Source organism: Salminus brasiliensis, chromosome 22 (genome assembly GCF_030463535.1).
Source record: "Salminus brasiliensis chromosome 22, fSalBra1.hap2, whole genome shotgun sequence".
Lineage (NCBI taxonomy): Eukaryota > Metazoa > Chordata > Actinopteri > Characiformes > Bryconidae > Salminus > Salminus brasiliensis.
The window spans coordinates 31,342,704-31,355,585 of record NC_132899.1 but is presented as its reverse complement, the minus strand read 5'-3'; the positions used below and the strand labels follow the sequence as shown (position 1 = coordinate 31,355,585).

Here is a 12,882-nt window from a genome sequence, read left to right as displayed (position 1 = left end):
AAATTATATATTTTTATATATAATTATATAATTATAATTATGTATTTATATAAATATTAATATAAATTTGTCATGCGAACTGATTGATTGACCAATTTGCTCTGCCCTAGCTTAGCTTGTTGAGCAGCATAAAGTATGGTTTGTTTGTTTTCAACATGACAAAGCTGCTGGACATGCTAGTTGACCATCTTAACCATTAGTAAATGGCTAAATTCCACTGGCTAGGCTGGGTTTTTATCCAGAAGGATAATTACTGTGTGTACCTCATTAAAACTGAATTAGTGGTGTGGTTATCTCCGTAAATGGGTTTGTTTGAGCACATCAGTAAGGTTGTTGTTAGGGTGTGTGTAGATAGTTCAATTTAGCATAAGGTCATAAAGACCTTCGCTCTGCGGGGCCAGACGAATTGGTTTTGGCTTAGGCTGTTCAGAGTTAAAAAATAGTTTGAACAAAGAAAGAAAAACCCCTCAGTGAGCAAATGTGTTGGCAAGGTGAGATGGTGGTGGTGGTGGGGGATGAGGGTGGAATCACACACCTGTTTATGTAAATGATGATGGAGATGTGCGGAAGCTGAATTTTCTGGCTGGATGACGACTCGGTGTCGATTTGTAATGGATGAGCACTGCTGGTTAGCTTAGCTCTGGTTAATATATCATTCTTGCTGCAGCCGTCCATTCTGCGTTCGCCGTGTGGCATCCCATGAAGAAAAAAAATCCACGACACCGGCCACTGACAGCTTCCTTTCAGACTAATGATTGCAGCTTTTGAAGGATGTCAGGGCGATGGTGTTTTTTTCTCTCTCTCTCTAGGGATGATTAGGATGTTAGAATACGAAACCAAATCAGAGATGGATACAGTCATTAGTGGCCCTGGTTGTACTGTTTATTTCTATCAGCTGTATTATTTATTCATACTGTACAGCTCAGTAGAGCTTTTCTCTTCAGAGCAGCGCTGTTGTCTTTTGAAGTCTGAAAAGTATATATTTTGGGTTTGAGCTTTCCCACTTTTATTCCAGATCTGTTATAGAATACAATAAGTGGTCACAGCTCAGCTGCCTGTTCCAGCTGGTTTTCTTCCATGGGTGCCCTTGAACCATTACTGGTTCTGTAGTTGGGTAGGGCCTCTTACCTGCTGTCATATATTTTATACATGTACATATATGTCTACATCAAAGATATTTTCACAATCCACTTCTTCCAGAGTAACTCTACATCAAGGACTCTGATATTCCCACAGCCTACCACTAGAGCGACACACCATCATGGCTTGGGCTGCTTGAGCAACTCTTTATCAAGGGCTCGGATGTTTCCAAAACCTGTTGCAGGAGCAACTATACATCTAAGGATCAAAAGCGTCCTCAACTCACTGCCAAAGTTATTCTTCAAAAAGGGCTTGGATATTCCTATAACCTACCACTAGAGCGACACTACATTAAGTGCTTGTATATTTTCACAACCTGCTGCTGGAGCGACTCTACATCAAGGGCTCGAATTTGTTGCAGGAGCAACTCTACAAAAAGCATATTATTTCCACAACCTGCAACTTGAGCAACTGTACATAAAGGTCTTAGATCTTTTCACAAAAAGTTGCTTGAGTACCTGTACCTCTAGAGCCTGGAGCAACACTACATTTTAAGGGCTTTAATATTTCCAAAATCTGCTGTTGGAGGAACTCTATTGCCAGGATGACTCTACATCATAGGCTTGTATTTCCAAAACCTGCTGCAGGAGTGACTCATTATCATGGCTTGGAAGTTTTACACAATTTGCTGCTAGAGCAGCTCTATATCAAGGGCTTGGATGTTTCTAAAACCTGTTGCAGGAGTTACTCACCGTCTAAGACTCAGATGTTTCCTCAAGCCGCTGCTGGAGTGACTTTACAAAAAGGGCTTGAATATTTCCACAACTTGCCGTCAACTTGCCGGACTCTATTGCCAGAGGGACTCTACATCAAGGGTTTGTATATTTCCGCAATCTACTGCTACAGCAACTCTATTTCAAGGGCTTGGATGTTTCCAAAACCTGTTGCAGGAGCAACTAAGGCTTGGATGTTTCCTCAACTTGCTGCCAAAGTGATAATACAAAAATGGTTCTGATATTTCCGAAACCTGCTGCCGGAGCGACTCTGCATCAAAGGCTTGTATGTTTCCACAACCTGCTCCTGGAGGGGCTCTACAACACTGCTTGATGTTTCCATGTCCCACCGGAGTGGCAATTCTACATTGCAGCCCAGATGTTTCCACAGCCCCTCCACTGGAGTTACTCTGCATCATAGTTGTTACATTTCCTGGGCTGGCAATGTCTCTGCATCAAGGCATGGAGCTGTCCAGAGTGAATGTACCTTGCAACTGAGCAGGGGGGTGTCTGCTGGAGAGTTGTGTTTGTGAACAAAGACTTCATAACACAACCATAAGCACTTATAAAGGACAGTACTGTGACCTTATTACCTTATGTGTTGTCTTAATACAGTCTTGTGATTACTGGCCTACAGTGTTTGTTCAAAGCTTATGCAGGTGTTATGAATTCCCCATATAATAATTACTTGGGCCTCAGGCCCACTGACTGCTGCTGTGTACCTTTCCACTGCACTGTCCAGTCAGCCGAACTGCCCAGCGCATTTTGGTCTGATATCATTTTTCAGTTGAATAATGTGGAGTCTCAGGAGAAGGTGTTGAGAGAGTATAAAAGGGCAGGTGGTATTAAGTGTGGGGTTCGGCTTCCGCTGACCCTAATTCATTTGATTTATGAAGTTTAAGCACTCCACCTCCTCTATGTGCTCCTCTTTCACGGTCGTTTTCAGCTGTGAAACCATGCCCGGAGCATGAACTTAATCTACTCTGGATCGAAACCTTGTGAGGATAAGGTGGCGCTTGTGTGTAGGAGCTCGAGCACTCTTGGTCTCAGTTAAGGGGTAGCTTTTAGAATTTCGAGGCGATTCAGTCATCATTCGGAGTTAGGGTTTGGGTGTGGAATGGGTTATTGTAGGGAAACTTCCATGAGGCTCCTAGTTCCTAATGATCTGTGTCTATATTTGCATTTGATAAAAGTGAGCCACACTATAAACTATGTAGACAGAAGTACTGGGACACCTGCTCATTCATTGTTTCTAATAGAATCAAGGTTGGAGTCTCTACTGTCCAAGGAAGAAGGCTTTCTGTTTTGGAGCATTGCTGTGAGGATTTGATTGATTGCATTCAGTGACGAGAGCATCAGTGAGGTCATGATGTTGGATGACCACTACCCCACCCCATTTCTAATTCCCAAATGAATCCCAAATGTATTGGATGAAGCACCATCCATCATTCCAGAGAACACCCTTCTTCCACTGCTCAATGCTGCGGGGTTTAACACACCTCTAGCCCACGCCTGGCAATAGTCTCATGTTTATCTGCTTTAAAGAGTCCCAATATATTATCTTGTGGCCTCCATATATTGTGGCCTCTCTATTTATTATCTCATGGCCAAAATATATTTTGTGGCCTCAATATATAATATCATACGTCCTCAATATGTTTTGTGGCCTTAATATTATGTTGTGGCCTTTATATATTATCATGTGGTCTCTAAATATAATATCATGTGGCCTCAATGTTATTTTTGTCGCTTACAATACTGGGTGGCTTTATACTCCTCTCGCCCACTTTAGGCATGTTACCTTTAGGTTCATGTTTATCTCCATCGAAAAGTCTCAATATATATATTGTGGCTGCAATATGTTATTTTGTGGCCTCAATATATTATCTTGTGGCCTCAATATATTATCTTGTGGTCTTAGCATATTATTTTGTGGCTTCAGTATATTATTTTGTGGCCTCAGTATATTGTCCTGCTGCCTCAATATATAATATCATGTGGCATCAATATGTGTTTTACTGGCCTCAGTATATTATCTTGTTGCCTCAATATATAATTTCTTGTGGCGTCAATATGTTATTTTGTGGCCTCAATATATTATCTACTGGCCTCAGTATATTATCTACTGGCCTCCATATATTACCTTGTGGCTTCAGTATATTATTTTGTGGCCTCAGTATATTGTCTTGCGGACTCTATATATGATATCATGTGGCATCAATGTACAATATCATTTATCCTCAATATATTACACTGTGGCCTCAGTGTATAATATCATGTGGCCTCAGTATATTATTTACTGGGCTCAGTATATTATATTGAGGCCTCCATATATTATTTTGTGACCTCAATTTTTTTGTGTGGAATTAATATATTATATTGGGGTCTTAATATATAATATCATGTGGCATCAATATATAATTTTGTGGCCTATGTTATTCCCCACAACAAACAACTCTGAAACTCTGAGGCTGAACGTGAAGGGAGCAGTACACGCTAAACCTGTCTGGAAAAACACAGAGGCCCTCATGCAGACATATGCTAACGGTGTGCTGCTAATCAAAAGAGACAGAAATGCCCTCGAAATGGGAAAGATAAGCCTGCCTCCGGGACTGTTTGCTCAAATACTTGGGTGTGTTCTCTTGCTGCATGTGTGTGTGCTTTGTCGTGGTTCGTGCCATGCTCAATTAGCGGGATATAATTAATGTTTACCAGCAAGGCAACAAATAGCATTCTAAACAGAAATGCTAAGAAATTGAAAATCGCTTTGTGAAGCCAGGAGCTTTGTAGCGCACTGCACTTCTGAAAGCTTTTTTGTTTCTTTTAATAGTCTTATCAGGCATGTTCAAACATGACGCTGTAAAATGTTTGCTTTATTAATTCATTTCTACCTGATTTTTTCCCCATATTTTACTCTAGCCAGACGGGATCCCACGGCCTCTGATTCATGTGGGAAAAAAGGCTTCGATTTCAGCCACTGCCAGATTAGCGCCATCGTATGAGGAGCGCTCGAATTCTGTTTTGTGCTCTGCATTAGTGTCTTTTAAAGGAGGCCGGGGGTAAAAGGTGTGTAATATGATATAAAAGCCCTGTCTAGACGTTTGATTACGCTGTAATGGGAAACGGGGGTTCTAGTCCTTGGCCGCCGTGGTCAAGGACCTCTCTGCGTTTGGGACGAGCTGTGGCCTGAGTCGTTTCTCCTGCTAGTCTGAGAAGGAGACAGAGCAAGAGCGAGAGTCTGAGAGCAGTAGAATGGATCTAGAACCTGTTCATGTGAACTTTAGCTGACTAGGAAGCTGATGCTAGGTCAGGTAGAGGCTCTGTCTGACATCATTCCATATTACCCAACACCATTACAAATGATCAAACACCATTCCAAATGATCTAGTGCCATTCCATAATTACCAAAGGCCATTTCAAATGATCAAACGCCCTCCCATAATTATCAAACGTCATTCAAAATAATCAAACTCCATCCCATATTACCCAGCGCCATTCCATGATAACCAACACCTTTCCATATTACTGGACATCATTCCTAATTATCACACGCCGTCCCATATTACCCAGTGCCATTCCATAATAACCAACACCATCTCATATTACCCAGCACCATTTTATAAATACCAAAGCCATTCCAAATTATCAAACGCCATCCCATATTACCCAGCACCATTCCATAATTATCAAACACCATTCCTAATTATCAAGCACTATCCCACATTACCCAGCACCATCACATATTACCCAACACCATTCTGTATTACCCAACACCATTCCTAATGATCAAGCTCCATCCCACATTACCCAGCACCATCACATATTACCCAACACCATTCTGTATTACCCAACACCATTCCAGATGACCCAACACACCATCCCAAAGACCCAGCATAGGCCACAATGTGATGATAATTAATGTTTTAGTTTATTATTAACTTTGTGAGCTAACTACTAGTAAAGATGCTGATCACAACCAATGATTTCTGTTGTAGCATGTCTTATCTTAATTGTCTGTTCCATCTTAAATGGTGCAGCAGCTGCACTGCTACTTATTTTTTGCCATTTAAGGTGGAGCAAAGGGTTGGAAATGGAATCTGACACCATGTTTACAGTTATTGTGGTCAAGGTAATGGGCATTCATCTGCTATCAGTGTCAGAATATTTGTTCAGATGTAACAGTAAAGAAACTGAACACAACTTTTTTGACTTTTTTTTTTGATTTAGTGGTTTGTACAGTGCTGTAATTGCCTCTTGTGCTAGCCCATGTCTAAAGTCCTGGACAGATTGCTGGCTGCTCACCAGTTTGTTTTGTGTTTCAGAACAAATGCAGTGGCTGTAATCATCAGAAAGCTGAGTAAAAGCGATTTCCTATGTGATAGAACTCTTAAAGACAGTGTCTTTGGCCCAAAGGGGCATAAAGTCAATGTATGTGTGTGTGTAAAAAGTAGTGCAATTTGATCTATTGGTGATGTTTACCAACAGGCAATATAAAAATAATAAAAATAGTATTGTATAAAATGGGACGCCATGTTTGGGAATGTGGAACAGTGTGCTGGTTTGTGTGGCACAGCATGTTGGGTGATATGGGACAGCATACTGGATGACAAGGGACGGTGTGTTGGGTGATGAAAGACAGCATGCTGGGTGATATAGGACAGCATGTTTGGTAATATGGGACATGTGATCGGTATTGTGAGACAGCATGCTGGGTGATATGGGACAGCGTAATGGTTAACATGGGACAGCGTGATGGGTAATGTGGGATGATGTTTAGATACTATAGGACAGTGTGTTGGGTGATATGTGACGTGATGGGTAATATGGGACAGTGTGTTGTCTAACAAGGGACAGCGTGATAATGTGAAACAGTCTGTTGGGGGATTTGGGACAGCATGTTGGATGATATGGGACAGTGTGATTGGTAATGTTAAAAAGTCTTGTGTGTTATGGGACAGCGTGATACTTAACGTGGAACAGCGTGATGAATAATGTGAGACAGCATGTTGTGATGTGTAAATACTATAAGACAGTGTGTTGGGTGATATGTGACAGTGTGGTTGGTATTGTGAGACAGCATGCTGGGTAATATGGGACAGTGTGATGGTAATGTGAAACAGTCTTGTGTGATATGGGACAATGTGATGGTTAGCATGGGACAGCATTTTGAGTAATGTGTGACGATGTTTAGATACTATAGGACAACGTGTTGGGTAATATGGGACAGCATGTGCTGTAATATTGAGCAGTGATTACCTATACAATGCACTATTAAAGACAGCCCAGGTGGGGCATAAAGTCAATAACTGTGCGTGTGGTCAATGTCTTCAAATGTGTTTCTTACATACAAAGTCAATTGCAAAGCTGTTTGTTTATTTGTCTATCTGTGTGTGTGTGTGTTTGTGTGTATCTACATCGATCTGTTAGTGTTTTCTGCAGGACCCAGAGAAGGCCTCTTTAATTACTGCATCATTAGTCACATTCGTTTAAATCCTCATGGCTGTTCTTGCAGATGCTGGGTTTACGGCGTCTGCAGCAAAGGTGGTTCAGACCAGGCTGTCAGGCTGAGTGCAAAGACGGAATGATCTACTGGCCTGCGACTGCATATGATTAACGAACACAGGCCTGCAGAAATGCATTGTGTTGGATCTTGGTCATTAAAGGTCACTGCAATCGTGGCGACGCAAAATACTGGCTGTGTATACTGATAGATTAAATTGGGGTCCTCTCTCAATTGAGTGCTTTCACGTTCCCATTTACAGTACGGAGTCCTGCTTCTGTTTCTGAGGAGGAAAGGTTATTTGACACAACTCGGGTCAGTGGGGGGCACAAACTAGAGCATGTTGGGTAGTATGCTACAGTGTGTTGGGTAGAATGGGATGGTGTGTTGGGTAATGTTGGACAGTATAAGACAGTGTGTTTGGTAATATGGGACAGCTTGTACCCAAAAAACATTGACTTGGAAGTGTAGGACAGCATGTTGATTATTATGAGACTGTGTGTTTGGTATTGCTGGACAGCATGTTGGGTATTGACACAAACAACACAGTATAACTCCAAGTAAATCAAACTTCTGTGAAATTAAACTGTCCACTTAGGAAGCAACACTGATTGACAATCAATTTTACATGCTGTTGTGCAAATGGAATAGGCAACAGGTGGAAATTATTAGCAATTAGCAAGACACACTCAATAAAGGAGTGGTTCTGCAAGTGGGGACCACAGACCACTTCTCAGTACCTATGCTTTCTGGCTGATGTTTTGATTACTTTTGAATGTTGGTGGTGCTTTCACACTCATGGTAGCATGAGACGAACTCTACAACCCACACAAGTGACTCAGGTAGTGCAGCTCATCCAGGATGGCACATCAATGCGAGCTGTGGCAAGAAGGTTTGTTGTGTCTGTCAGTACACCAGGAGACGTGGAGGAGGCCGTACGAGGGCAACAACCCAGCAGCAGGACCGCTACCTCCGCCTTTGTGCAAGGAAGAACAGGAGGAGCACTGCCAGAGCCCTGCAAAATGACCTCCAGCAGGCCGCAAATGTACATGTGTTTGCACAAACGGTTAGAAACCGACTCCATGAGGATGGTATGAGGGCCCGATGTCCACAGATGGGGGTTGTGCTCACAGCCCAACACCGTGCAGGGCGCTTGGCATTTGCCAGAGAACATCAGGATTGGCAAATTCGCCACTGGCGCCCTATGCTCTTCACAGATGAAAGCAGGTTCACACTGAGCACATGTGACAGACGTGACAGAGTCTGGAGACGCCATGGAGAGCGATCTGCTGCCTGCAACATCCTTCAGCATGACCGGTTTGGCAGTGGTTAAGTAATGGTGTGGGGAGGCATTTTTTTATTGGTGGGCCGCACAGCCCTCCATGTGCTCGCCAGAGGTAGCCTGACTGCCATTAGGTACCAAGATGAGATCCTCAGACCCCTTGTGAGACCATATGCTGGTGTGGATGGCCCTGGGTTCCTCCTAATGCAGGACAATGATAGACCTCATGTGGTTGCAGTTCCTGCAAAATGAAGGCATTGAAGCTATGGACTGGCCCTCCCGTTCCCCAGACCTAAATCTGATTGAACACATCTGGCACCACAGACTGTCCAGGAGTTGGTGGATCCTTTAGTTCAGGTCTGGGAGGAGATCCTCATCAGGAGCATGCCCAGGCATTGTAGGGAGGTCATACAGGCACGTGGAGGCCACACACAAAGCCTCATTTTGACTTGTTTTAAGGACATTACATCAAAGTTGGATCAGCATGTAGTGTGTTTTTCCACTTTAATTTTGTGTGTGACTCCAAATCCATTGATGATTTTTGTGTGATTTTGTTGTCAGCACATTCAACTTTGTACAGAACAGAAAGTATTCAATGAGAATATTTTATTCATTCAGATCTAAGATGTGTTATTTGAGTGTTTCCTTTATTTTTTTGAGCAGTGTATGTTCAATAGGTTATGAGACTCTGTATTTGGTAATGCCGGACAGCATGTTGGGTATTGGCACAATTCTCGGGTCACTAGAGGGCACAAACTATAGTTCTAGAGTTTACTGCTGCCTGCGAAGAAGCTTCTTGGCTCTGTAGCTTTCTTCAGTGGTTTTCAGGTTTTTATGAAGATATAGCCACAGATCAGGAAGCTGCAGCTGAATCTGATCCAAGATACATTAAACATTAACGTTTTCTGAAGAAGCAGCACTTTTTATGTATATTCATCTGCTCTATGTGAGGTGGATTCAGGACAGCGTGATAGGAAACCTGGCACAGTGTGTTGAGTAATATGGGACATTGTGTTGGTATATTGTATTATACAGCAGTATATTAGCTAGTATTACAACAATAGGGACACTGGGTAGGGACAGTGTGTTGGTAAGGGATAGTGTGTTGGGTAATGCATTTGATGATATGCGTGTGTTTATTAGGCAATACAGGAAAGCATATTGGGTAATTTGGGACAATATGTTGGGTAATGTGGGACAGTATGTTGGATAATATGGGAGTGTTTATTAGGCAATATGAGAAAGCATGTTGGGTAATGTTGGACAGTGTGTTGGATAATATTGGTATGTTTATTAGGTAATGACAATGTGCTGGGTAATATGGGACAATGTGTCGGGTAATGTTGGGCAATGCATTGGAAAATATGAGTGTGTTTAGTAGGTAAAACAGGAAAACATATTGGGTAATGTGGGACAGTGTGTTGGGGAATATGAGGCATTGTGTTGGGTAATATTGGTATGTTCATTAGGTAATATGGGCTATTGTGTTGGGTATTGTTGGACAATGAGTTGGATAATATTGAGGTGTTTATTAGGTAATTTTTTCCTACTATTATAGTCTTAAAAAAATGTGTGGATGTAAAATCTCTTTGTCTTCCTTCTGTCTCTTTGCAGCCTGTGAGCTGATGACGCAGGGCATCCTGGCCCTGGTGACCTCTACAGGCTGCGCTTCAGCCAGCGCCCTGCAGTCACTGACCGACGCCATGCACATCCCTCACCTGTACGTGCAGCGCAACGGCGATGGCTCACCGCGCACCGCCTGCCAGCTGAACCCCAGCCCGGAGGGGGAGCGCTACACGCTGGCCGCCCGGCCTCCGGTGCGCCTCAGCGACGTCATGCTCACGCTTGTTGCCGAGCTCCGCTGGCAGAAGTTCATCGTCTTCTATGACAGCGATTACGGTGAGTACATAACAGGAACTCAGCAGGCGGTTAGTGTTCTCCTCCAAGCATGTTGAGCTGACAGTGTTGAAGTGCTTGCAGAGATGGCGCTATCTGGCTATGTGTGTCTTGGGAGACGCACATGCTAGCCTTTGCCCCTTCCAGCTGATTACGTCCTGTGATGGGCAGTGCTTGCTTGTGGCAGTGATTCAATTGAGGAGATAATTGAGAAGGAAAATGACTTTTTGCCCCATCAGTTTTGTCTTATTTATCCCGTGCCATGGTTCAGGACCGGCCCATCAGTCAGCACAGAACCCTACCACTCACTTTGGGTTGCTATAATAGTGTGCAATTATCCATTAGGAAATTTTTATCACTTTCCATTTATGGCCATATCAGTACTCGGGGAAAATGCGTGGAAAGGTTTCCAAACTAATCACACGTTTTTAATTAGTCCATCTAGAACGGCCACTGCAGGAATCATCTTGGTGGTGTCAGGGCCTATAGTGGAGGAAGGGTGTCCTTTTTTTCCGGGCTACTTTTCCATTTAAGAACTAATCTGGGAACTGTGGAGAAAAGTACGTTGAACCAATATTTCCAATCTCATAAATTGTTCATTGAAGCATGAAACTAGAGTGGAGAGAGGCAGAGAGTAACTTGCTGTGGTAGTAGCGAACGTGTTGGCACAGCTTTCTGCAGTCGGTTGGAGACGTCCTCTTGCATATTTCACACCATTAGTGCAGCCATAGTACATACACTGACACTTAAATTCCACTGTATTAGAAACACCTGCCTTGTACTTCTAGCCACTGGCCATTTTATTAGAAACCCCTACCTTGTGCTTCCACTGCTGGCCACTTTATTAGAAACCCCTACCTTGTGCTTCCACTGCTGGCCACTTTATTAGAAACACAGACCATGTGCTTCCACTGCTAGCCACTTTATTAGAAACACAGACCTTGTGCTTCCACTCACTGGCCACTTTATTAGAAACACCTACGTTGTGCTTCCACTGCTGGCCACTTTATTAGAAACACAGACCATGTGCTTCCATTCGCTGGCCACTTTATTAGAAACACAGACCATCTGCTTCCACTGCTGGCCACTTTATTAGAAACACAGACCTTGTGCTTCCACTGCTGGCCTCTTTATTAGAAACACAGACCTTGTGCTTTCACTCGCTGGCCACTTTATTAGAAACACAGACCCTGTGCTTTCACTCACTGGCCACTTTATTAGAAACACCTACCTTGTGCTTCCACTGCTGGCCACTTTATTAGAAACACATGCCTTGTTCTTCCACTCATTGTGTTGCTGTACAAACAATTAGCCTCCTCTGTCATTATTGGTAAGTTTTTGACCCAGTGTTGTCCAGATATTGTTGAGGTGGTGGACGGTTCTCAGCACAACAGAGACTGTGACATGACTGTGTCACTGGTAGTATGTTGCGAGTGGGTTCACCACCCAGTCAGAAACCACTGAGCTCTGATGATGGGTTAGTCGACGGCTAACACAAACGGTGCTTTAACAGATGAGCTGTCCATCAGCAAGGTGGAGCTAATGTAGTAGATGGTGAGCCTTCAGGACAGTGTTTGGGCAGAAGGCAGCGATGCTGGTTGTTTTAGTCACATCTGATCTTTGTGTAAGTAATCAGATCTGTGTGTTCGGACAAGCCGCCAGCTGGGGAATGTGATTACAAATGAATTGAAACAAATAATGAAATGTTTGCTTGTCAGCCTGTTCACGTATGTCTTTGGTGTTGATGATGAAATTCACCCAGCTCCTGCTGGTGGCTGGAGGGAGGGCAGAGAAACAGGTGTATATCCTTGTACCTTACAAAGGTGTACCACCAAGGACTGCTTGGTGATGAGGCAGATTTCAGACCACCTAAGCTTATACTAAGGTTTAGTAACTAGCATTAGCAATAGTGCTACAGGCAGTAATGCTGGGTTTCATGTTGGAGAAAGAAAATCTCAACTAGAGTATCCCCCCACAAGTCAGATTTCCTACTTGGAAATTCAAGATGGACCAACCATATGGTAGTAAAAGCAGTAGTGTTATACAGTTTATTAGCACTGCTGTTTATTTGTGTCTCGTTAAATCAGTCCCACTGATGTGTTTCCATGGTGTTTGGATGTGCAAAATATCTCATAATTGTGTTATTATCAAGTGGTATTGCTAACAATGCTAACCTGAGACATAAAAAGTGGCACATATTTTGGTTCTTGATTCTTGCTAAGCTAGCTTAGTGATTTTCTATGCTACCTTCAGTTTATATCAGAGGTCTGATGTAAGAGCTAGCAATGACATCATACCGTGTTCTGCGATAATTTTTATTTTTCCAAACATTTCCCCAAAAACAGTTAGCT

At 42.9% G+C, this 12,882-nt stretch overlaps 1 protein-coding gene across 3 annotated transcripts in view; it reads left to right on the top strand.

Annotated features, from left to right (window-relative positions):
• grid1b (glutamate receptor, ionotropic, delta 1b) overlaps positions 1-12,882 on the top strand; it is a 352,786-nt gene that overhangs the window by 178,347 nt on the left and 161,557 nt on the right. For all 3 annotated transcript variants that reach the window (XM_072666603.1, XM_072666604.1, XM_072666605.1), the window contains exon 3: positions 10,250-10,534. In XM_072666603.1, the coding sequence (XP_072522704.1) occupies positions 10,250-10,534 (285 nt within the window). The remainder of the gene's footprint in view (positions 1-10,249; positions 10,535-12,882) is intronic.